At 36.9% G+C, this 27,420-nt stretch overlaps 2 protein-coding genes across 3 annotated transcripts in view; both read left to right on the plus strand.

Annotated features, from left to right (window-relative positions):
* The window catches only part of POLR2K (RNA polymerase II, I and III subunit K), a 185,648-nt gene that overhangs the window by 13,439 nt on the left and 144,789 nt on the right, over window positions 1–27,420 (plus strand). The window lies entirely within an intron of this gene.
* SPAG1 (sperm associated antigen 1) overlaps window positions 1–27,420 on the plus strand; it is an 82,618-nt gene that overhangs the window by 10,626 nt on the left and 44,572 nt on the right. The window contains exons 4-10 of one of the 2 annotated variants that reach the window (XM_065902738.1): window positions 6,249–6,374; window positions 12,295–12,359; window positions 13,069–13,175; window positions 13,759–13,864; window positions 17,243–17,373; window positions 20,652–20,758; window positions 22,496–22,655. In XM_065902738.1, coding sequence (XP_065758810.1) covers window positions 6,249–6,374; window positions 12,295–12,359; window positions 13,069–13,175; window positions 13,759–13,864; window positions 17,243–17,373; window positions 20,652–20,758; window positions 22,496–22,655 — 802 coding nt within the window. The remainder of the gene's footprint in view (window positions 1–6,248; window positions 6,375–12,294; window positions 12,360–13,068; window positions 13,176–13,758; window positions 13,865–17,242; window positions 17,374–20,651; window positions 20,759–22,495; window positions 22,656–27,420) is intronic. The other variant, XM_065902739.1, reaches the window with a different exon arrangement.

Here is a 27,420-nt window from a genome sequence, read left to right on the forward strand (position 1 = left end):
TTGTATGCGTCCATACTTCATTCCTTTTAATTGCTGAGTAGTAGTGATTTGTATGGCTATCTTACAGTTTGTTTAACCATTTACTACTTGATGAACAAATGTCAAAATTTTTTTTCCTTTTTTTTAATTTATTTGACTATGTCGCATCTTCAATCTTCATTGTGGTGTGTGGAATCTAGTTCCATGACCAGGGATTGAATCTGGGCTCCCTGCATTGGGAATTACAAATCTTAGCCACTGAACCACCAGGGAATTCCCCGAGAATGTTTTCTGAAGTGGCAATCAGTCCTGCCAATAATGGATAAAAGTTCCAGTTGCTCTACATCATGGTCCATAATTAGGATTGTCAGTTTGGTTAATTTTAGGTCTTCTGTTGGGTATATAATGGTATCTCATGGTGCTTTTTATTTGCATTTCTCTAATTACTAATGATGTTGAGTGTCTTTTCATTTGCTTGTCATCCATATATCTTCTTTTGTCTTTAAATCCTTTGCGCATTAAAAAATTAGATTGTTTATGTTCTTATTGAATTGTAAAATACATATCTTTCATGAAGATGTATCTTTGCAGATATTTGCTGATACTGTATGGCTTGCCTTTTAATCTTTTTTTTAATGGCATCTTTGGAAGAGCAAAAATTTTTACTTTTGATGAAACCAATTTTTCTTATAGTTTGTGCTTTTGTGTCCTATTTAAGAAACCTTTGTCTAATTTAGGATCCCTAAATTTTCTCCTATGATTCGTCTATAAAGTTTATCGTTTTAACCCTTAAATGTAGGTGTAAGATCAGTTTTATTTTTTGGAAACACACACACAAATATATACATACACACAGTGCATGTATTTGTATATACCAATATGGATATCCAAATGTTCAAGCATCTAATGAATGATTATCTTTTCCTCATTGAACTTCTTGGTGCGAATACCAAAAATAGGTTAACTTTGTACATGTAGCTCTATTTCTGTACCCTATTCTGTTCATTAATCTAAGTATCTGTCTTTACACCAGTATTCCGTTGTCTTGATAACAATAAGTCTTTTTAAACATTTTAAATTTTGTATTGGAGTATACTCACATGCTAGCAAGGTTATGCTCAAAATCCTTCAAGCTAGGCTTCAGCAGTATGTGAACCAAGAACTTCCAGATGTACAAGCTGGGTATCGACGGGTCAAATTGCCAACATTCGTTGGATCATGGAGAAAACAAGGGAATTCCAGAAAAACATCTACTTCTGCTTCATTGACTACGCTAACACCTTTGACTGTGTGGATCATAACAAACTGTGGAAAATTCTTAAAGAGATGGGAGTACCATACCACCTTACCTGTCTCCTAAGAAACCTGTATTCGGGTCAAGAAGCAACAGTTAGAACCGGACATGGAACAACTGACTGGTTCAAAATTTGAGAAAGGAGTACAAGACTGTATATTGTTACCCTGCTTATTTAACTTCTATGCAGAGTACATCGTGTGAAATGCTGGGCTAGGTGAATCACAAACTGGAATCAAGATTTCCAAGAGAAATATCAACAGCCTCAGATATGCAGATGACACCACTCTAATGGCAGAAAGTGAAGAGGAACTAAAAAGCTTCTTGATGAAGAAGAAAGAGGAGAGTGAAAAACCTGACTTGAAACACATTAAAAAAACTAAGATCATGGCATCCAGTCCCATCATTCATGGCATATAGAAGGGGAAAAAGTGGAAGAAGCAATGACAGGTTTTATATTCTTAGACTCCAAAATCCTTGTTAATGGTGACTGCAGCCATGAAATTAAAAGATGCTTGCTCCTTGGAAGAAAAGCTATGACAAACCTAGACAGATATTAAAAAGCAGAGACATCATGTTACTGACAAAGTTCTGTAAAGTCAAAGCTATGTTTTTTCCAGTAGTCATGTAGGGATGTGAGTCAGACCATAAGGAAGGTTGAGTGCCAAAGAATTAATGCTTTTGAATTGTTGTGCTAGAGAAGACTCCTGAGAGTCCCTTGGAGTGCAAGGAGATCAAACTAGTCAATCCTAAAGGAAATTAACCCTGAGTAATGGAAGGACTGATGCTGAAGCTCCAATAACTTGGTCACCTGATGCAAAGAACCAACTCAGAGGAAAAGACTCTGATGCTGGGAAAGATTGAAGGCAAAAGGAGAAGGGAGAGGCAGAGGATAAGATGGTTAGATAGCATCACCAACTCACTGGACATGAATTTGAGCAAACTCTGGGAGATAGCAGAGGAAGAGGAGCCTGACGTGCTACAGTCCATGGGGTCACAAGCAGTCAGATGTGACTTAGTGACTGAAGAGCAACAAAGAGTTGATTTACAGTAGTGCTGTGTTGTGTTAGTTTCACATGCACAGCAAGGTGATTCAGTTATGCATTTACACATATCAGTTCTTGTTCAGATTCCTTTCTCATATCAGGTAGCGCAAGTCCTCCAACTTTGTTCTTTGTTTTCAAAGTTGCTTTGACTGTTCCAGGTCCTTTGCCTGCCAGTTTCTATAAAATAGAAATTGTATTTGTGTTGGGATTGTTTTGAATTTGTTGATCAGTTTTGGAAGAATTGATATCTTGATAATATTGAGATTTCTGATCAATGAACGTGTATTTTTCTGTTCATATAAGTTTTATTTAATTTTTTGAAGCAGTGTTTGTAGTTTTCCATGTATACTTCTTATACATTTTTTAATGAAATTTATTCCTAAGTATCTATTTTATACTATTATAAAAGTTAATATCTTTAACGTTTTGCTCATTCCAAGTCACTTCAGTTATGAAACTTTATTTCTTTATTTTTATTGTGATAAAATACACATCATATAGAATTTATCATCTGTATCATTTTCAAATATACAGTTCATTAGTGTTAAGTATATTCATAGTATTATGCAACCAACCTCAAGAACTTTTTCATCTTCCAAAACTGAAACTCTATACCATTTAACAATAACTCTCCAATCCTACCCCCACCACCAGCCCCTGGCAACCATCATTCTACCTTTCTTTTTATCCTGGTCTGTTTACATTCTTTTTATTTTTTATTTATTTTTTTTATTGAAGATGATTTACAGTGTTGTGTTACTCTCAGATGTACAGCATAGTGATTCAGTTATTCACACATATATGCTAATATCTTATTTTTCTCAGATTCTTTTCCCGTATAGGTTATTTTAAAGTGTTGAGTATAGTTTCTCCATTTTGATTTATCTCTGGGTCCCTCCATGTGACTACAAATGGCATTATTCCATTTTTTTTAAATGACTGAATAACATTTCATTGAATAAATATACCACATCCTGTTTATCCATTCATCTGTTGATAAACACTTAGGTTTCTTTCTTGTCTTGCCTATTGTAAGTAATGTTGCAATGAATATTGAGGCACATGTATATTTTCTTTTCTCTGAATATATGCCCAGCTGTGGGACTGCAGGACCATATGTGAACTCTATTTTTAGTTTGTTAAGGAACCTCCATACCATTTTCCATAGTGGCTGCACCAGTCTGCATTTCCACTAGTAGTATAGGAGAGTTCCTTTTTCTACACACACTCTCCAGCATTTATGGTTTGTAGACTTTTTGTTGATGGCCATTCTGACAGTATGAGGTGATACCTCATTGGGGTATTGATTTGCATTTCTCTAATGATGAGTGATGTTGAGCATCTTTTCATGTGCCTTTTGGCCATCTGTGTATCTTCTTTGGAGAAATGTCTATTTAGATCTTCTGCCTTTTTTTTGATTGGGTTCTTTGCAGTTTTTTAATATTGAGTTATGTGAACTGTTTGTATATTTTGGAGTCTAATCCCTTGTCAGCTGCATCATTTGCAAATACTTTCTCCCATTCTGTAGACTGTTTTTTCATTTTCTTTATGGTTTCCTTTGCTATACAAAAGCTTTTATGTTTAATTAGGTCCCATTTGTTTGTTTTTGCTTTTATTTCCATGACTCTAAGAGATGGATCAGAAAAGGTATTGCTGCAATTTATGTCAAAGCGTGTTTTACTGGTGTTTTCCTCTAGCGGTGTTATGGTATCCAGTCTTACATGTAGGTCTTTAATCCACTTTGAGTTTATTTTTGTGCATGGTGTTAGAGAATATTCTAATTTCCCTTTTTCATATGTAGCTATCCAGTTTTCCAGCACTATTTATTGGAGAAACTTTTTGCTCTTGTATGTTCTTGCCTCCTTTGTTGTAGATTAATTGACCACAGGCTTGTGGATAATTTTGAGGCTCTTTATCCGGTTCCATTGATCTGTATTTATGGTTTTTGTGCCAGTACCATACTATTTTGATCACTGTAGCTTTGTAGTATAGTCTGAAGTCAGGAAGCCTGAATCCTTCAGCTTTATTTTTCTTTCTCAAGCTTGCTTTGGCACTTCAGGATCTTTTGTGTTTCCAAAAATTTTAAAAATTTTTGTTCTAATTCTATGAAAAATGTTATTGGTAATTTGATAGAGATTGCATTGGATCTGTAAATTGCCTTGGGCAGGGAATTTGTTTATTTTACCTAAATTGCAAAGTTATTGGTATAAATTTGTCTAAAATATCTTTTTTTTTAATATCTGTAAGATTATTAGAGATGTGCCTCTTTTATTCCTGATACTGCTAATTTGTATTTTTTCCTTTCACTTTCTTTTGATTAGTCTTGTTATGTTTGTCAATTGTTTAATTTATTTCCAAAAAACCAGGATTTGGATGCTGATTTTATTTTTCTATTTTATGTTTTATGGATTTCTACTCTTATTTTTTTTTAATTTTTATTTCTTAGTTTTTAAGGTAGAAGCTTCACTATTAATAATTGATCTTGAAACTTTCTTCTTGTTTAAAGTTGTAAAATTTCTGCTAATACTTTATCTGCATGGTATAAATTATTATATGTCATGTTTTCATTATCCCTTAGTTCAAATTATTTTCCATCTGATTTCCTTTTTAACTCATGAACTCTTTATAAGTGTATTCAAATTCCAATTTCTTGGGTATGGTCTAAATACTTATTGTTACTGAATTCTAGTTTAGGTCTGTTGTGGTCAGATTCCATACTTTGTATAATTTCAACCCTATGAGATTTACTGAGACTTTTTTGGGACTACGCTCCATGTGCTCTTGAAAATAACATAGAAGTCTATATTGATTAGGCCAAATTGGTTAATGTTGCTCAAATCTACTATAATGTTACTGATTTTTGTCCACTATTTTCCTGTGTCCATTCTACTCTTAATAATAGATTCATTTTGGGTACTTTGTTTTTTATTTTTGGAATTTCCATTAATTCTTTTTTTAAAGTTTTCACTCTTCTCCTGAATTTCTCAATTGTTCCTGCATGTTGTTCACTCTTATATATTTATTGCAGCTGTTTTTAAGTCTCTGTTTGTTATTTCCAATATCCATTCACTGTGTCTGCTTCTGTTGGCTATGGGTAGCATTTTGCTGATTCTTTGTCTTTATTGTTATTTTTTATATTTTATGCTGTCCATTGTATATAAAGGACTTTCTTGGTGGCTCAGATGGTAAAGAATCTGCCTGCAATGCAGGAGACCCGGGTTTGATCCCTAGGTCACAAAGATCCCCTGGAGAGGGGAATGAGTACCCTCTCCAGTGTTCTTACCTAGAGAATCCCATGCACAGAGGAGCCTGGTGGGCTAGTTACAATCTGTGGGGTCACAAAGAGTCAGACACAACTGAGCGACTGAGCACAGCACAACACATTGTGTATAAAAAAATCAGAAGTAATTAATATTTACCAATAGAAAGGAGCATGTCCTTTCTGTCAAACTGCTAAAGTTGGAAAATGTGGTCAATCTAATCTGATTTACTTGGGTGTTTGAGTAAAAGACATAGGTTCTACTGTCAAGGAACTTACAGTGTGGTAAGAGAGACAAACAATAAATAGAGGATTTTAAATCTTCATGCTAAACACTTTTGTCCCAACCAGGAAGTTCAGAGAAGGCTCACTGGAAGGGTGATGAATATGATCTTACAAGATAAATGAAGTAGAAAGGGCAGAAATGAATATACTGACAATACTGAACTGTACACTTAAGAATAGTTAAGATGATACATTTTATGTTATTGTGTATTTCCCTACAATTGCAAAACATAGAGTAGGAAGGACAGTTCAAGTAGAGAGAATGTCATGATCAGATTATCACCTAAAAATTGAACCATAGTATGATGATATATAGTCTTTTCTAATGTCTGGTTAATTATTTAAAACTGTATATTTACCTTCTTTTTTTCTCTCTTCTTCTCAGAGTTGGGTATCAGAAATTAAAAAAGAAGATGATAAAATACACTTTCATGAAACTGAAACATTTCCAGCAGTGGAAGATAATTTGCCTCCAGTTCGTGGTTCAAACAGCCATCTTCATGTTGCCAAGGTACCTTTTTGGTGTGGGGGTAGGTGGTAGGGGAGAAAGTTGTTGTTTATTAAGAACATTAGCTTGGTTTAATCATTGTAGCCAAAGTGTGGTGTCCTCTGGGCAGCTGGAGATTTTTTTCATGGCAATCCTGTGTTTTCACCTTGTTGAGTAAGCCTCCCCTGGAGATCAAAATGAAATAGTGGTTTCCTTTGAAGAACTTGCATCTTGGGTTTACTGCTTCCCTTATTTTTATTTTTTGACTGTTCTATCTCTTCTACTCTGACAAGTTTTGATGAGTACTTAAGATCCAATTGAGTATGCAAATGTTTCAGGGAATAATTTTATGTATCCAGTAGAGGTACAGTGGGAATAGTTTGCATAATTAAATATGGATTTAAAGCATTAAACAGATGGATTAATCTGTTTAATTAATCCATTAAATCCATGGATTTCAAGCAGTTATAGATGGCATTTCTCTGCTTAGCGCATCCCCCTCCCCCATCCCCAGCCCCTCGTGTTTATTTCGCTGAGACTGGTCTCTATTTTGCCATGCAGGTCTCTCCTTTCTAACGCATGGTTTCCATAGAGAAGGGGCCTGTTGGAGTTCCAGGTTTCCTTAACTTCCAGTTAAAACTGAGCTTCTTGGTGTCTACCTGACCCCGATATTACAGATCCCAGCCCTTACCTCCAGGGGATTTTGACTTGAATCATACATTCCATTGCCTCTGCCCTCCTTTTTTCCCTGCTTTTTTTTTTCCTTTTATTCTTATCATCTCTAAGAGAATGGTTACCTAATTGTCTTCATTTTGGGTTGAGTCATTTTTTTTTTCTCGTTTCTTCTTTGAATCCTCAGTTTTATTTGAAAAACATCCATAGCCCTTCATTACTCTGCTTCTTGGTAATTTACCTTCCTGGATCTTTTTACTCCTCATTAGGAATTACTCAGGTAACTGAGGTACACAGTAAATAAGTATAGTAAGGATAACACCATCTGTAATCAATAAATTTGTATTTATTGAACCCTCATTATGCGCTAAGTCTGTATCCTGAAACTATAACAATGAATAATATTTCCTCTGTGTCCTTACTGTAGTCCAGTAGGAGTAGACAGACTAATGTGGTTCTCAAAAGTATGGTCCATGGATGCTGGTTATCCCTGAGATCCTTCTAGGGGATCCATAAAGTCAATGTTATTTTTAAAACTATGTTATAAAATAATGCTTTGTCTCTTTCACTTTGTTGACATTTGCACTAAGGGTAAAACTGCTGGTTGCTGTTTAGTCAATTAAGTCATGTCTGGCTCTTTGCAGCTTCATGGACTGTAGCCACCAGGCTCCCCTTGTCCATGGGATTTCCCAGACAAAATTACTGGAGTGGGTTTCCATTTCCTCCTCCAGGGGATCTTCCTGACCCAGGGATCAAATCCACTTCTCCTGCATTGGCAGGCAGTTTCTTTACCCCTGAACCTCCAGGGATGCCCAAAACTGCCGGTGCCTTACCGTGAATGAAGGCAGTGGCACTCACTGAGCTAGTGATCACTGCTATGCACTCACAGTAAGAAATTCCTATTTAGCTTAAATACGTCTTTGATAAAACAACAAAAATGTACTCTTTTTGTTAAATATGATACCTTGAAGACATGTCTTTTTACTATTCTGTGTGACAAAAGGCAGACTTCACGGAAGGCGCTTCACTGTGAAGTGAAATATGATGATCATCATAAGAAAACCCACTTGTGTGACTGACTGTCAGCTGAATTAGCAGCTTTTTCCTGGAACAACTTTTACTTGAAGAGATGACTGACAGACCAGCTATGGTTATTCAGAGTTCAGTTTTTGGCAGATGTTTTCTTGGAAATGAATGAAATGGTCTGTCACTTCAAGGAAAACAATGAATGATGTCCATTGCCAGTGATAAAATCTGAGCTTTCAGGTGGAATTCACAGTACTTCATATTCTTAGGGGGCTCTCAGATAGGTGCTTGTGATGAAAAAAAAATTTCCCCTTAGGGGAGATAGTTAATGACTTTTATGATGAGCTGTGAGTAGTTTTAATGTTTTAAAAAAAATTGAGATATAGTTGATGTATGGTATTGTACAAGTTATAGGTCTTATAGTAATTCACAATTTTTAAAGGTTTACTCCATTTATAGTTAATATAATATATTGGCTGTATTCCCTGTATTTTACAGTATATCCTTGTACCTTATTTATTTTTTACATAATAGTTTGTGCCTCCTAATCCCCACTCTCCTTCTCTCTCCCTACTGGTAACCACCAGTTCTGTCTGTGAGTCTGTTCCCTGTTTGTTGTATTTATTAGTTTGTTTTATTTTTTGGATTCCACATACAACTGGTATCATATAGTATTTACCTTTCTGTGTCTGACTTATTTCACTTAGCATAATAGCCTTCAAGTTCATCCATGTTGTTGCGCATGGCAAAATTTCATTCTTTTTTATGGCTTAGTAGTATTGTATGTATATAGATTTATTTGTATATGAATCTGTATGTAACAGATTCATTCATCTGTTGATGGACACTTAGGTTGCTTCAGATCTTGGTAACTGTAAATAATGCTGCTGTGAACATTGGGTGCATTTATCTTTTCAAATTAGTGTTTTCATTTTATTAGGTTGGTGCAAAGGTAATTGCAGTTTTACATTGTTGATATTTGCATTGTTGAATACATTCTTAAATGTGGTTATATTATACATTATTTTAATTTGAATTTCTTGCTTTATGTTTTTTTGCTAATGACTTATTTTTGTTGTTTGAGACCCCATAGACTGCAACATGCCAGGCTCCTTGTCCCTCACCATCTCCCAGAGTTTGCCCAAGTTCATGTCTATTGAATCAGTGATGTCATCCAACCATCTCATCCTCTGTTACCCTCTTCTCCTTCTGACTTCAGTCCTTCCCAGAATCAGAGTCTTTTGCAGTGAGTCTGCTCTTTGTATCAGGTGGCCAACATATTAGAGCTTCAGCTTCAGCATCAGTCCTTCCAATGAGTATTCAGAGTTGATGTTCTTTAAGATTGACTGGTTTGATCTCCTTGCTGTCCAAGAGACTCTGAAGAGTCTTCTCCAGCACCACAGTTCAAAAGCATCAATTCTTCAGTGCTCTGCCTTCTTCATGATCCAGCTCTCGCATCCATACATGACTAATGGAAAGACCATAGCCTTGACTATATGGACCTTTGTTGGCAAAGTGATGTCTCTGCTTTTTAATACAATATCTAGGTTTGTCATAGCTTTCTTGCCAAGAAGTAATCATTTTCTAGTTTCACAGCTGCAGTTATTTGCTGTTTATATTACTCAGTTGGTAAAGTATCCACCTGCAATGCAGGAGACCCCAGTTTGATTCCTGGATCTGGAAGATCTGCTGGAGAAGGGATAGGCTATTCACTCCAATATTCTTGGGCTTCCCTTGTGGCTCAACTGGTAAAGAATAAGCCTGCAATGCAGGAAACCTTGGTTCGACCCCTTTGTTGGGAAGATCCTCTGGAGGAAGGAACGGCTATCCACTCCAGTATCCTGGCCTCGAGAATTCCATGGACTGTATAGTCTGTGGGGTTGCAAAGAGTCAGACACAACTGAGCAACTTTCACTTTTTCATAGAAATGATGTTAGACAAAAAGCAAATTCAAGTGACTTTTTCATTCAAGTTCAAAATGGGTTGTCAAGCAGCGGAGACATCTGGCAAAATCAGCAACACACTTGACCCAAGAACTGCTAATGAATGTACAGTGCAGTGGTGGTTCAAGAATTTTTGCAAAGGAAAGGAGAGCCTTAAAGATGAGGAACATAGTGGCCAGTCATTGGCAGTTGATGACGACCAATTGAGAGAAATCTTTGAAACTGATCCTCTTAAAACGATCCAAAAAGTTACTGAAGAACTCAACGTTGACCGTTCTACCGTCATTTGGCATTTGAAGCAACTTGGAAAGGTGAAAAAGCTTGATAAGTAGGTGCCTCATGAGCTGATCACAAATAAAAAAAATTGTTCTTTTGAAGTGTTGTCTTCGCTTATCCTACACAAACAACCACAACGAGCCATTTCTTGACGAATTGAAGTGTGCAATGAAAATTGGATTTCATATGACAACTGGAGATGACTAGCTCAATGGTTGGACTGAGAACAAGCTCCAAAGCACTGCCCAAAGTCAAACTTCCACCAAAAATAGGTCATGGTCACTGGTGGTCTGCTGCCCATCTGATCCACTACAGTGTTCTGAATCCCAGTAAAATCATTACAAAAATGTGAGAAGTATATGCTCAGCCTATCTATGAGATGCACCAAAAACTACAACACCTGCAGCTGGCATTGGTTAATAGCAACAACCCAATTCTTCTCCATGACAACCGATGGTTCAGAAGTTGAATGAAGTGTCCGCCATATTCACCTAACCTCTCACCAACTGACTACCACTCCTTCAAGCATCTTGACAACTTTTTGCAGGGAAAACACTTCTACTACCAGCAGGGTGCAGAAAATGCTTTCCAAGAATTTATCAAATCCTGAAGCACAGATTTTTATGCTACAAGAATAAACAAACTTATTTCTCATTGGCAAAAATGTGTTGATTGTAACAGTTCCTATTTTGATTAATAAAGATGTGTTTGAACCTAGTTGTAATGATTTAAAATTCACAATTTCAAAACCACAGTTACTTTTGTACCAACCTAACATTTGGTATATACCCTGGAGTGGAATTGCTGGATCATATGGTAGTTCTGTTTTCAGTTTTTTGAGAAACCGCCATACTGTTTCCCAGAGTGGATGCACCAATTTATGTTCTTATCAACAGTGAACAAGAGCTGTCTTCTCTCCACATCCTTTCCAACATTTGTTGTTTCTGGTCTTTTTGATGATAGCCATTCTGACAGGTGTGAGGTTATATCTCATGGTTTTAATTTGCATATCCCTGATGATTAGTGATGTTGAACGTCTTTTCATGTGCCTGTTGGTGATCACCATGAAAATTTTAACAGATATGATTTTTAATTGTATAATGAAACACAGGAATATTTGGAAGACCTGTGTTAACTCCTAATGACCAGTGTGTAATATTACAAAATTGTGCTTGTGTATCCATTCAGATGGTTTCAAATGTTGATTTTTAAGAAACGATTTTAAGCTGTTGCTTGCTTTCCTCCCATTCCCTTCTGGTGCTTGCAGTGAGCATGTGACCTGGGTTGAGCCACTTATTAACACTAAGCTAGTGATTGGTCAGTGATGGGCCCATAATGCGAACTAGCTAATCAGAGTCCTTCCCTAGGATTTCTCTAGCTAAAGATGGGGAGAAGAGTCAGTCTCCTTTTCCCTTCTGATTGGGAAGCCAGTGAGGTTATAATCCCAGACTGGGTGTAGCCACATTTCCTACTGCATAGAAAAAGCAAGCAATCAGGCAGAGAGAAGCAGAGACTTCTAGGGAAGAGGACACAGGTGGAGAGAGGAAGAGCAATAGAGAGAGGGCATATGAATCCTTTATCCAGCAATATCCCAGCCCTTTCATCCATTTGGTTACATAAACCAGTAATTTATTCTTTTTAAACAAAATTAGTCCAACTTGGGTGTCTGTCATTGCAAGCAAAACAGCTCTAATACAGCAAAGTAGTTATTTCTTCAATGCCTAGGTTTTAAAAGAATGAATGATAGTTTAATATTTTTTCATTATAAGAAAATCAATAATAATCACATTTCACACATGTAAATTTTAAAGTTTTACATATGTACCTAAAGTCCTACTCATCACTCTCATAATTAACCTGCTGTGTATTATTATGTTAACAATTATAATACTGAAGCTGTCCTAACTTCAAGGGTAACTTATTCTCATCCATTCAATTCGTGTATCTTAAGCCAATACTTCACCTTTATAGGAAAATCTGCTAACATTATATTAAATATCTCATAAAATATAATTTTATTCTTTTAGGAAAAGAATTCCAAAAGTAGACCAGCTAAAAAGAAAATTCCAAGAGATTATGCAGAGTGGGATAAGTATGTTTTATATTTCTTTATATAAAATTGACACTAAAAATTCACTGTCATAAAATACTGTAATAACGCCTTAATTATTTTAAACCTGAACATATCAAATGTAAGTGATGTCAGTAGAGTACTAAGAGTATTTGGATTAAGCACTCTTGATTTTGTTTTTTCATTAAATAAAAAAGTATGGCATCCTTTTATTTATAAGAATAACCAAAAATAACTAATGTAATATTTACCTATCCAAAATAACAAATTTTTAAATTAAGAGAAATTAGTCACTACTATAATAACAAAGTTCTGCATAATTTAGGTCTGATTAATATTTAAGGGCTTCCCTGGTGGCTCAGATGGTAAAGAATCTGCCTGTAATGCAGAAGACCTGGGTTCAATCCCTGATCAGAAAGATCCCCTGTTGAAGTAAATGACAACCCACTCCAATATTCTTGCCTGGAAAATCCCTTTGTTATTGTAATAACAAAGTTCTGCACAATTTAGGTCTGATTAATATTTAAGTCCTCACTAGATTCTGTGTTTTTTAGGAAAAAATACAGGTGACTTCTAATACAAACCTATCATATATTTTTAGAATATTATTTCTAAAGGTACAGTGATATGGATATAAGAGTATCAATTATAAGTTTTATTCTCTTGTTTGTATAGAGCTTTTAATGCTATACTTTTAAAAACCTATAATAGTTTTTTATTATTCTTTAAGATTTGACGTGGAAAAAGAATGTGCAAAACTTGATGAAGATAAAGAAAGAACTGTAATAAACAATAAATCACATTTGTCTAAAATTGAGACAAGACTAGATACAGCAGGTAATGGAGGGGGAATAGGAATGATTTAGTAGTCTTTAACTTTTTTGAATGATAGTAAAAGCTGTTGACCTGAAGACATTCTCTTTAAGTGCTGCATATTTCCATGAAAAGTTTATGAATTTTCTCCTAGGGCTGACCATGTCTAACAAATTCCAGTTTATCCTTAAACTTCTTAATTTTATGAATAATAATAGTTATGATACTTAAATGTAGTAAGACTTAAAAATATATAAATATGTAAACCTATTTTTTTAACCATGATTCAATTTTCATTCCCTTTTTCAAATCTTTTTTGTCCAAATCCTTCAAATTTCTTTTCCTCAAAACAAAAAGATGGAGCACCTTTTGTTCACTTGAAGTCCACAGGTACATAGTACCTTTAAAGTAAAGCAAAACAATTATTGAGAAATCTAAACCTTCAAAAATTCTGAATGATTAAAAGAATAGAAATATCATAAACTTTGGAACCTTTTATTTGTTTTTATAGTTTTTTGCTTCTGTTAAAATAAGCATTTTTGGATTTAAATTTGGAAAATTCTATCAAGTTATATATATACTTACAGCAGATAACATTTATTTCTAGGTCTGACTGAAAAGGAAAAGGATCTTCTGGCTATTCGTGAAAAGGAAAAAGGAAATGAAGCTTTTAAGTCAGGAGATTATGAAGAAGCTGTAAAGTACTATACTCGGTAAGCACATTTTTGATGTGGTTTATCTTATCATTTAAAAAGTGATAGTGTTTAATTGTTGAAATGATATAAATAAGCTAAATAATGTGTCATAAACACTCAGTATATTGTAGTTGCAATTTATCATAAATTCACTTGTGTTTGCCTTGTTTTTTGCAACACTTTTCTTAAAACTCCAAGCCCCCACTCCACTCCCAAGTTTGACGGAGGTTCTAACTTTACTGTTTTACAGAGGAAATAGAAGGTGTCTGGATGGAACTCAACAGAAAGTTCATTCAGGACAGAGGTTAAAATCTCAGGTTCTATAGTAGACTGCCCGGATCTAGTACTTATGGTGCTACCTCCCACCACAGGGCCTTTGCATATACTGAGCCTCTGTCTAGACTACTCTTTCCTCTACTTGTTATTTAGTTAATTCTAACTTATAATCCAGATCTCAGCCCATGCCTTACTTCTTTTGTGAAGTTTTCCTTTACTTCTCAGACCAGGTTAAACCTCTACCTGACTCAATTACCGCACCAACAACCCCCCCGCACCCACTGTCAAATTTGCAAACCCATATAGTAATTTTACCTCTTTGTAATATCTGTTGGAGGTATGATTCAAGTTTGTGTGATTTGGCACTAACTGGACTATAAACTCTGTAAGATTGAGCCCACTTGTCATTTTTAAAAATACCATTGGACCCCTAATGCCCAGCCAATACTTGGTTCATAGTACATGTTCATTGTATGCTTGTATGAACGTATGAAGCTCTTATAGTCTGTGAAAAGTAAACTAATTTCTTAAAATACTGTTATAGACAAACTGTGCTTATAGAACCACTAATGCTATTTTGTTAATAGAACTAAATGCTATAAAATCGTGCTTCTGCCTTTGGAAAGAAGTGGGTTGTTTTTTTTTTTTTTTTTCTAATGTTGTTTGTGTCTCTAAAGAAGTTTGCTCAGCTGTTGAAGTGAACATACAAAGTTAAGAGGATATTGAGGTACCATTCATTCAGTTCAGCTTTAGGCAGGTGGATGTCAACTCTGGTATTGTTTTCTCTCTTCTTATAGATTTCTGCCAGTGGAGAATCTCTTGTCTATTACAAGGAACAAACTTTTTCTTGCCTTCCTCTTTGAAGAAATCATAGAGGTGAAGAACTAAAGCAGCATATTGCAATGGTTAAGGGAACTCAAACTGCCACTTTTCTGACCTTGGGTAGATTCTTCACTTTTTTTGTCTCAGTCATCTCAACGTGATGAGGCTATAATAGTGCCAACCTCAGAGCAGCTGTGAGGATTAAATAAAACAAGTTGCTGAAAGGCAGGGTAACATGATGGTAAAGAGAACAGGTGCTAGAGTAGACCACTGAGGTCTGAATCTTGACTCTGCCATTTTCAAGCTTGTGGCCTTGGGCATGTTACGTAACCTTTGTATCCCATCTGTTTTCTCCTCTATAAGATTGGGAAAACAGTAATTTCTCCTCTGTGCATTATAATGAGGATTAAGTGAGTTTAATGTTTAGTGTCTGGCATGTGGGAGGTACTCAGTGTCAGGTTCTTGTGTTATTTATTCTTACATGTATTTTCTGTGTTTGATTGCTACCCAACCATGTGATTTATTTATATAAATCTTTAATGATCTTGTGGGGCTTCCCAGGTGACCCAACAATAAAGTATCTGCCTGCCAATGCAGGAGATGTGGGTTCAATTCCTGGGTTGGGAAGATCCCTTGGAGAAGGAAATGACAACCCACTCCAGTATTCTCGCCTGGCAAATCTCCCCTAATGATATTAATAAATGGACACTTTTTGTGAGTTTTCCATTTTTATCTTATATTGTAATTCTAGATTTAGAAGATTCAGTGTACCAATACCCTTATTGTTCCTATATTTTGGAATACATTATCTTGAAACTATATAGAGAGTATTTATTTATTTGACTATACTAGGTCTTAGTTGCAGCAGGCAGGGCCTTAGATCTCCATTGCGCCATGTGGAATCTTTTAGTTGTGGTATGCGAGCTCTTAGTTGCAGCATGAGGGATCTATTTCCCTGACCAAGGATTGAACACCCTGGCCACTGCATTGGGAGCATGGAGTTTTAGTCACTGGACCACCTGGGAAGTCGCTAGCAAGTACATTATTTTACAGCATTTCAAATCAATTTTATAAGCAATAGCCAGGTAGGTTTAAAACTCTTTTCATTAATTATATTGCATTCATACCCTTAGTGTGGCAAAACTTCCTCTCTTAAGGTCTGTATTCCTCAGTTACTACTGCTCCCTCCTGTTTCCTTCAGTTAAAATCCTTTGGTAAGATTATGACTATTTCCTAAGGGTTAAATCTACTTTTAGATAACAGACTAATTTGTGTCTGTTAACACAATAATAATTTAACAAAGGGTATTAGTTGTGGTTGATCACTATTTGCTTGTTTCTTTTTACTAGGAAATTATCCCCAAAGAGTAAAAAAAAAAAAAATTTTGATGTTAACTAAACTGGCTTTTTTTGAGATCTATGTGGGTATTTAAGGGCTTCCCTGGTGGCTCAAATGGTAAAGAATTCGCCTGCAATGGCGAAGATCTGGGTTTGATCCCTGGGTTGGGAAGATCTCCTGGAGAAGGGAATGGCTACCCACTCCAGTATTCTTACCTGGAGAATCCCATGGACAGAGGAGCCTGGCGGGCTATGGTCCATGGGGTTGCCAAGTGTCGGATACAACTAAAGCAACTTAGCAGCCAACAGTATGGGTATTTAAATTATCATGTCACTTCTAAAGCCAGAATCAATTTTAAACCTTTTCACTAGAAACTTAAGCATCTGTCTAAACATTGGTTTAGTAGTTTGTAGAATTTTATGTTATTACTTTTGACAGCACATGCTGTGTTAATTTGCTGGGGCTGCCCTGCAAACTGCCACAAACTGATCAACTTAAAACACCAGAAATGTATTGTCTGACAGTTCTGGAGGCCAGAAGTCTGACAGCAAGGTGTCCTAGGCGTTGGTTTCTCCTAAGGCCTCTCTCTTGACTTGTCTGTGACCATCTTCCCTCTGTGTCCTCAAGTGATCTTTCCTCTAGGTGTGTCTTCTTATAAGGATATAGTCATATTGGATTAGGAAACACCCTCATGACCTCACTTTAACTTAATCATCTCTTTCAAGACTATCTCCAAGTATAGTTACATCCTGAGGTGCTGGGGGGTGGGACTTCAGCCTACAAATCTGAGAGGACGCAATTCTACCCACAACATGAGCTGTGATTGTTTCAGCTTCTAACTTTGGCTGAGTTTCTCCATTTTATGTTTTCCTGTCATTCACTTGTTGACATTAATGTCTCTTTCATACATTTTACCACAATAAAATATTAAAAACTTTTTAAAAAGTGTCTCTTTTATAGGAGCTTGTCTGTGCTTCCCACCATAGCAGCTTACAACAATCGCGCTCAAGCAGAACTCAAGCTGCAGAACTGGAGCAGTGCTTTTCAGGACTGTGAAAAGGTCTTGGAGTTAGAACCTGGGAACTTAAAGGGTAAAAAATGTTTATAGAATACCTTTAAATTTGCAGCATCATCTGTTGAAGGTCATTTATAGACACTCATTATGTTTACACTAAAAAAAAATTCAAATTTCTGTATGTGAATCATTACTTTCCTCAAGTTACTTTGAATTTCAAGTTTAACTTGGGATTTAACTTCTAATTACTTGCACTGAAGTAGCTAGTAATCCCAGATGACTGAATAAAGTGTACATGTTTTTGTTTTTTAATTTTTTTTTTTGGCTGCACTGGGTCTTCATTGCTGCCCGCAGGCATTCTCTAGTTGTGGCGAGTGGGGGCCACTCTTCATTGTGATGCGCAGTCTGCTCACTGTGGTGGCATCTCTTGTGGAGCAGGGGCTCTAGGGCACATGGGCTTCAGTAGTTGCCGGGCATGGGTTTAGTTCCCCTCGGCATGTGGGATCTTATTTCCCGGACCAGGGATTGAACCCATGTTCCCTGCATTGGCAGCTGAATTCTTAACCACTGGACTACCAGGGAAATCCTACATGCATTTTTAAAGAAATATCTCACACTTGCATTTGAACTGTAGTCTGTGGGTTTTTTGTTTCCTTTCAATTTTGTGGTAAAATTGACATAGCACAAAATTTTACCATCTTAATCATTTTTAAGTACAGAGTTCGGTGGTCTTAAGTACATTCATATTGTTGTGCAGTCAGCTCTACTGTCCACCTGCAGAACTTTTTTAATCTTGAAAATGTACCCATGAAACAGCAACTCTCTACCCACCCCAGCCTCTGGCAACCACCAGTCTACTCTCTGTCTCTGTGATTTTATTATTCTAGGTACCTCATATAAATTAAATCATGTAGTATTTATCTTTTTCTGACTGGCTTATTGAACTGTATCTTTGTATCTAAAAGAATGAAATTTAAGTATGATTTAATATAGATTTTTAAAATATTTATTAATAAGCCCACACCAGAACTCTAGAATGTTCTACCAGCTGCTTTTTGGGTTTTTCCACCTACATGTCCATAGACCATTTTAAATTAAGTGTGTCCAAAGCTGACTACATCTCTCCACCAACACCTGTCCTCTGTTCTGATTTCCCATCTCGGTGACTACACCACCTTCTTGTGGTCCAAGCCTGAAGTGTGCAAGTCAGACTCTACCCTCCTTTTCTGTCATCAAGGAGTCATCCCAAAAGGGAGAGGCGTAAATTATAATAGATTCATTCTATTTCTAAATACTGTGGATTCAGATAAATATAACCACTTACTTTTTTTTTCACATGCCTACAAACATGGGTGGGCAGAAACCATGGGTGTGCTAAGGATGGATTCTGGTACATCAGCCCAACTGTCATCATCATGGATGCCCTCCTCTCCCCAGTAAAGTTCTTCTTTGCTTCTCTGTTGTCTCTGTCACAGCATACGGGTGGGATCCTAGCTTTAGGCAGGTGCCCGATGAAGGTTTTACAGTCCCCACACCACCACTGTGCCAGGCCCTGTGCCATGGAGTACATGTATTAACTCCATTACTTTTCACAACAGCTCAGTAAAGATGCAGGTACTGTATTTAGTGGACTTGCCAGGTGGCTTAGTGATAAAGAACCCGCCTGCCAATGCAGGAGATACAAGTTGATCCCTGGGTCTGGAAGATCCCCTGGAGAGGGAAATGGCAAACCACTCCAGTATTCTTGCCTGGGAAATCCCAAGGACAGAGGAGACTGGTGGACTATGCAGCCCACAGGTTTGCAAAAGAGTTAGACATGATTTAGCAGCTAAACAACAACAGCTGTTACTGGCACACTCATTTCACAAAAGGACATGGGCATACTGAGAGACTGAGCAACCCACCTAAGATCACCCAGCTGCTAAGTGACAGAGCCAGGACTTGACACTGCATGAGACTCCAGAGTCCACATTCAACCACTGCGCTACTCTTCTGCTCTAGAATGGTCTTCTGTTTCCATTCTTCCCTGTTTGAATAATTTCTTAAGCACCAGAATCTTCACTATTAAAAAAAAAATAAATTTGACAGAGCCAAATCTAGTAATCAGTATGGCCATAAAACATCAAGAATTCTTAGGTTTCCTTAAGTGGATAAATATCATCCTCTTTGAAACTTCATTTTTCACTGAAAAAGTAATTGTTCTAAATGCAGCATGGCTATAACCCGAAGCAGAAAATGGACATTAGTGGAAAAATTGGTGAAATCCACATAAAGCCTAATGTTTAGTTAACAATATTTCTTAGTTTTGGCAAATATAGTTATGTAAGATGTTAGTCTTAAAGCTGGGTGGGGGTATATGAGAACTATCTATATTAACTTTGCAACTTTCTGTAAATCTGAAATTATTTTCAAAATAGAGTTTTTTAAAATGGTAATTGTTATATCATGAATATTTCTTTATGGACAGTTCCTTCTGAAATCTGAGTAGTAACAGTAATAGCTCAATTTGTATTTATGCTATAATTTTGCTTACATTAATGATGAAATGATTTATCCTCTAGATTTTCCTGGCTCATTCTAAGACTAAAACTATCCAAATTTATGTTTTAAAATAGTGTTATTAAAGTAAATCAGATATAAATTACAGAACTAAATTACAGAATCAGATATAAATTCCAGAATTACAAAGCCTGATTCTTTTAAAAATCATGGCTTACTATACAAAATTCTCTTATGACATAATTAATCATGATGGGACTATGAAGGTATTCATTTTAGTATTAAAAATTATCAAATTAGATGTTGTAACCTTCAAAAATTCTCTGATACAATTTACCAAAGTGTGCAATTTCTGAACTTAGCTGAGTTAAACACCAAGATTCTCTCAGTTCCTATTCATTTTAAATCGCTATAAAGACTTCACTAAGGACCCATATTCTGAGTTAGGTGCTTGGTTATTTATATAAATACCACATTTAAATGAAAGGCTTTCTAAGTTTTCAGAAAGTAGAAATAATAGTCATGATGATTATAAGGAGGAACATATTATTTAGTGAAGAGCTTCCCAATATTGTAGCACAGCGTGGTGCCTGCAAAGGGTTAAGATGTGGAGTCTCTCAGCCTCAAAGGAACTGGCAGAGCCTGGAGCTGTCAGAGGGCCAGGCTGTTGGAAGGGACAGTTTTTTATTGCAGCCTTTTCTGTTTGACCTCAGGATCATTTTCTATGTTTGTAAGAATATGAAAAGGGGTCTGGTTTGCACAATTGCATTTTAAATTCTTCCCCTTGAAAAATGTGTCATAATCAGAATACCATATGTTTAAAAACAAAAAACTTTTATTTTGATAAATTTTCAGCTCTTCTGCGCCGTGCCACCACATATAAGCATCAAAACAAGCTCCAGGAAGCTATGGAAGACTTGAATAAAGTACTGGCTGTTGAACCTGATAATGAATTGGCCAAAGTAAGTAAAGAAAGCAATCCCTCACCTAATTCTATAGTTTGCTTTTTCTGGGTTTATGTTAAGATGATACCAGCCTTGCTGGATAAATGATACTGAGGAATGAATAGGACACAACTTTAAGAAGTAGATACATCTCAGACACCCCCGGTGTTAACATGTATTTGAAGTAAAAGAAAGCAGACTCTTAAATTGTCCAAAATCATTAACCTACTCCTAAAGGATAAATAATTTTCTCTTTCCCGCAGCATTGTAGGCAATCCTTTTCTTTGAGCCAATTTCAGTTTATTATGCAGAGTGGTGTAGAAGTTCCTAGGTAGGATTAGGCATGAGCTTAATGGCCATAAAAGAGTGTTTCTTCCTTTAACTTGCATGGTAAGCATAGCATCATTGACAATAAACTGACTCAGATACTTTGGGGATCTGTGTTCAGACCTAGGGAGTGGAGGTAAGTGTCAAAAACTGTGAAGAGTCTGAGACTTTACCCTACTTAAAACTTAGCAAGCTGGCCTAGAAGAATAGACAGGACTCCTGGGTCAGGCACAGAAGACTTTGTTACTCATGGCATGGCAAGCCAATGAGCCAAGGCTTCCCTGTTCATCACCAACTCCTGGAGCTTGCTCAAACTCATGTCCCAACACCCATATTTTATAATGTTGTTGTTGTCCAGTCGCCCAGTCATGTCCAACTCTTTGTGACAGTTCGGCTCCTGGAGTTTGCTCAAACTCATGTCCATTGAGTTGATGCCATCCACCATCTCAGCCTTTGTTTCCCCCTTCACCTCCTGCCCTCAGTCTTTCCCAGCATCCGGATCTTTTCCTGTGAGTCGGCTCTTCATATGTGAAAACTGAGATGGTTGGGTGGCATCAACTCAATGGACATGAGTTTGAGCAAACTCCAAGAGACAGTGAAAGACAGGGAAGCCTGGAGTGCTGCAGTCCATGGGGTCGCAAAGAGTTGGACATGACTGGGCGACTGAACAACAACAACATTATAAAAGATGGGTGCCGAGTTTTCTAAATTTGAGACTCCTCAGCTGTGACACAAACCCACCGAGTGTGTAGTACTTCCCTGGGCCTTCTGCTGCCCCATGGAACTCGGTGGCCAGGGTAACTGACAGAAGCTTGAAGCTCACGTCCGTTGAGTCAGTGATGCCATCCAACCATCTCATCCTCTGTCATCCCTTTCTCCTCCCACCTTCAATCTTTCCCAGCATCAGGATCTTTTCAAATGAGTCAGTTCTACACATCAGGTGGCCAAAGTATTGGAGCTTCAGCTTCAGCATCAGTCCTCCCAATGAATATTCAGGGTTGATTTCCTTTACGATGGGATACAAGCAGATCTGCCGAACCTTTAAATATTACTCTTTAAAAACATGTGTAGTATGGTTTAATTTTTATAAAACTTTTGGACATGTCTGCCAGTTTATACGCATACAAACATATCTAGGCAGATGATCATCAGAATATCAGTAGTTTATCTGAGAGGCAGGACTGCAGATAGTTTTTTTTTCCCTTTTTTATGCTTGTTATACTTCAATTTTTTTATAATAGAAATATATAATTATAATCAGAGAAATCAACGAAGTTGTTTGAAAAGAAAAAATAAAGACCACCATAAAAAGCTTTATCTTAGTTTATCTTTATTCACTTTTCAATATCTTCATATTATTACCTGCAAGAATAGTTGTATTTTTTACTAAAGAAAAAAATTTTCTTTAACATGGTGACTATGTTGTAGAAAACCTTGTCAGAGGTTGAAAGAGATCTGAAAAATTCTGAACCTGCATCTAAGACTCAAACCAAGGGGAAAAGGATGGTTATTCAGGAAGTAGAAAACTCAGAAGATGAAGATGAAAAGGGCAGTGGAATAAAACATGAAGATGGCAATGGAGATAAGAGTAAGACATCTTTTCTCTTTGGTTTATGCAAAAAAGCTATCTTGTTATATGATAAGTTGGTTCAAATTTTCTATTTCTACAGAAATTCTTAGTCTACCAAACTTTTTTTAGCCTTTACCTTGTAAATCCACAAGCAAGTTTTTTCTTCTTTTTCTTAATACAGCTCCTCTCTTTTTCTTTTATTATTGAAGTATAATTGACTTATAATATTATGTTAGTTTTGGGTGTACAACATGTTTCAATAATTTTATATATCATGAAATGATCACCCTGTAAGCCTAGTTAAAATCTTTTCCTTAATACAATCTCCCAAACCTATTTTTCTTCATAATCTGACATCTTTTCTAATGCTCAATTTAATTCCCGATTATCACCTTTACATACGAATGGCTGCTTGTTTGTCACCAACCATTTGTAAGTTAACCTTACATCAATCTCTGAGATGATTGTTTTACGTATAGCTATTTAGTTGCAAACAAATATGTTGACTTCAGAGGGGTTATTTACCTAAAAATGAATGCGCTATTACTGTATGTGCCTCCCTCCAAAGAAATTTTTTAAAAATACGCAATTTCATTTTTGATGTAATGTTTTTTAAAAAAAGAATCTAGACTATATAAACTTTCATCTTCATAATGTAGGACAATGAAAGTTATATCAACTTTAAGCAGAAAAAAATCTGCCTTTTCACCTGACCAGAGCAAGGGGAAGTTGTTGTTTTTTCTTGGGAACCCCTGAGCAATTAAGGGGGAAATGATAGCATTGAAAATCATTCACAGGTAAAAATCAACTTTGAGTAATTTGACAGAATATTTTAATTTTGAGGGAGAAATATAAAGTGTTCAAGTCATTTGACTAAAAAAAAAAAACAAGGTGTATAAGTTTTTGTTTTTTTTTTAAAGTGGCAAAAAATATAATGTAAAATACATACCTCAGGTTAATATATGACCAGTTAAGCTAGGACAAAGTCAAAAGCACAGAGAAGAAGGAGGAGAGGAAGAGGAGACAGAGTGGAGCAACTGAGAGAGGGGACAGGAAAGAAAGTGAGAGCACCAAAGGGGTAAAAAGCAGAATGTAAGGTAAGCAGCTCTTCAAGGATCAAGGCTCACCTTGTTAAGTAAGTTCTGGCAGCAAATGTTTTTCTTAGGGTTATGTGTAACAAGATAATTAGCCAGCATTTTGCAATTAAAAAGAGTTACTTAAAGTCTTATCTGAAACAATATAAACTCTATCAATTGCTATTGTTTTAAAAATTTACATATAGTAAAAATGGGCTTCCCTGGTGGCTCAGTGGTAAAGAATCTACTTGCCAATCAAGAGAACAAGTTCAATCTCTGGGTCGGGAAGATCACCCAGAGAAGGGAATGGCTGCCCACTCCAGTATTCTCGTCTGGAGAATTGCATGAACAGAGGAGCTACAGTCCATGAGGTCACAGAAGAGTCAGACACTACTTAAGCAGCTAAAGAGCAAAATCAACAATAGTCAAAATGGACTTTTTTGGTGTGCAGTTCTAACACGTGTATAATTTTGTATGACCATCGCCGCAGTCAGGATACAGAACAATTTCATCACAAATTGTTGGCCAAAAGGAAAACAAAAGAACACTTTTTCTTTACTTCCCTTTTAGCCAAACCCTCCCCTCTCCCCAAGCCTTGGGTAGCCATCCATCTATTCTCTGTCCTTATAGTTTAACTTTTTCCGGAAAGTCACATTAATGGAAGCAGAGAATATGTATCCTTTTCGATCTATTCTCTGTTCTTATAGTTTAACTTTTTATGGAAAGTCACATCAATGGAAGCAGAGAATATGTAATCTTTTGCAACTAGCTTCCTTCACTTAGCATAATGTCACTGAGATTCATTCATGTAGTTGCATGTATCTTTGATTCATCCTTTTTTTATTACTGAGTAGTACACCATTAAATGGGTATATCGCTGCTCGTTTATCCCTTCATTTATTCAAGGGCATTTGGGTTTTTTCCAGTATTTGGTATTTATGAATAGAGCTGCTACTAAGATTCATGCACAGATTTTTGGGTGAACATATGTTTTCATTTCTCTACGGTAAATACCAGGAGTGAACTGCGAGTCATAGGGCAAGTGTATGTTTAACTTTACAAAAATTTCCCAACTGCTTTTCCAGAGGGCAGAATCATTTTTCATTCCCATGGGTAGCATTTTCATTCTTCTGATTTTCATTTCATTCCCAGAAGCAGAATTTTTCACTCCCATGAGCAGCATTCCCATGAGAAGTACATGGCTTCAACAGGAGATGAACCATGAACTTCCAGATGTTCAAACTGGATTTAGAAAAGGCAGAGGAACCAGAGATCAAATTGCCAAAAATCCGCTGGATCATCAAAAAAGCAAGAGAGTTCCAGAAAAACATCTACTTCTGCTTTATTGACTATACCACAGCCTTTGACTATGTGGATCACAACAAACTGTGGAAAATTCTGAAAGAGATGGGAATACTAGACCACCAGACCTGCCTCTTGAGAAACCTGTATGCAGGTCAGGAAGCAGCTGTTAGAACTGGACATGGAACAACAGACTGGTCCCAGATAGGAAAAGGAGTACATCAAGGCTGTATATTGTCACCCTGCTTATTTAACTTATATGCGGAGTACATCGTAAGAAATGCTGGGCTGAATGAGGCACAAGCTGGAGTCAAGATTGCTGGGAGAAATATCAATAACCTCAGATATACAGATGACACCACCTTTATGGCAGAAAGTGAAGAAGAACTAAAGAGCCTTTTGATGAAAGTGAAAGAGGAGAGTAAAAAAGTCCGGCTTAAAGCTCAACATTCAGAAATCTAAGATCATGGCATCCGGTCCCATCACTTCATGGCAAATAGATGGGAAAACAGTGGAAACAGTGGCTGACTTTATTTTCTTGGGCTCCAAAGTCGCTGCAGATGGTGACTGCAGCCATGAAATTAAAAGATGCTTACTCCTTGGAAGAAACGTTATGACCAACCTAGACAGCATATTAAAAAGCAGAGACATTACTTTGCCAACAAAGGTCTGTCTAGTCAAAGCTATCGTTTTTCCAGTAGTCATGTATGGATGTGAGAGTTGGACCATAAAGAAAGCTGAGTGCTGAAGAATTGATGCTTTTGAACTGTAGTGTTGAAGAAGATTCTTGAGAGTCCCTTGGACTGTAAGAAGATTCAACCAGTCCATCCTAAAGGAAATCAGTCCCAAATATTCATTGGAAGGACTCATGCTGAAGCTGAAACTCCAATACTTTGGCCACCTGATTCGAAGAACTGATTCATTGGAAAAGACCCTAATGCTGGGAAAGATTGAAGGTGGGAGAAGGGGATAACAGAGGATGAGATGGTTCGATGGCATCACTGACTTGATGGACATGAGTTTGAGTAGGCTCCGGGAGTTGGTGATGGATAGGGAGGCCTGGTGTGCTGCAGTCCATGGAGTCACAAAGAGTCGGACACGAATGAGTGACTGAACTGAACTGAACTGAGGAGCATATGAGAGTTCTCGCTGCTTCACATTCTTGCCAGCATTTGGTATTTTATGTTTAAAAATATTGTTAGCCATTTTGTTAGATGTATGGTGGTTTCTCGTTGTGGTTCTAATTTGCATTTTGTTGTGGCTGTTGTTTAGTTACTAAGTCATGTTTGACTCTTTTGCAACTCCATGGACTGTAGACTGTCAGGCTCCTCTGCCCATGGGATTTCCCAGGCAAGAATACTGGAGTGGGTTGCCATTTCCTTCTCCAGGGGATCTTCCCTACCCAGGGAGCGGATCCACATCTCCTGCATTGGCAGGTGGATTCTTTACCACTGAGCCACCAGGGAAGCCCTACCCAGGGTTTGGTATTATTTAATTGCCTTTTCCCTTGCTAACTGTTGAGATTTTCTTTCTTCCTCACTTGGAAGGAATTTTGTACTGTATATTAGCAATTCTTAATATTATCATATGTGATTTTCAGGTTTGTTCAAATCTGATGCGGAACTTTTAAAATCTGGTTAGTTTTCGGTAACAGTTTTCCTGCCTAATTCTGTGACCTATGGTTCTATTGTCAATTTAGTTTAAAAACTTTTGCAGTGCTATCTGAATCAGTCCCACTTGTGTACCACCCCATGACCACCTGGGGTCTAGGCAATAGTTTCCCCTGTAAATAACTTCTCAAAAATTTTGGTAGAACGTTTCAGGTTAGATTTATGCATCTGGATCCCCTGGCGGGCAAGCCCATTTCAGATACAATTATAAAATTGTTTTCTTAAGTTCCCTCCTCTCTGTGATTCTTCCCTACTCTTTGTGGTTCACAGAGGTTTTTCTTCCTCTTCCTCTGGCTAGAAAACAACAGTTTAATTCTACTGTACACATCCCATGACTATGCGCCTCTAGGACTGAGCAGCAACATGAGAGAAAGAGAAAAAAAAAAAGAATGGGGATATCCTAGGGACCAGTTTCTCTGACCAGCATAAGAGTTCCTCTCCCCCAAAGTTTTAACTGTCTACTTGACTGCCACTGCCTCTGCAGTTGCTAACTGGGACTGGAGAGAAAGGAAAAACAAAACAAATGGAAATAGGGAATTTCCCTATAGGGGCTAAATATCCTTTTTTAAAAAGAAAAAAAAAAAAAAGATAAATAATAGAGGGCATCTCCTGAAGCTATTTCTTTCCATACTCAGCAGACTGTTCTGCATTTTGAACTGCTACTGATCCAGGATAGGAAATATCAAAGAAAAGAAAATGGAGAAACTGACTGCTGTTTGGGGGGGGGGGGGGGTG

Source organism: Muntiacus reevesi, chromosome 12, assembly GCF_963930625.1.
Source record: "Muntiacus reevesi chromosome 12, mMunRee1.1, whole genome shotgun sequence".
Classification (NCBI taxonomy): domain Eukaryota; kingdom Metazoa; phylum Chordata; class Mammalia; order Artiodactyla; family Cervidae; genus Muntiacus; species Muntiacus reevesi.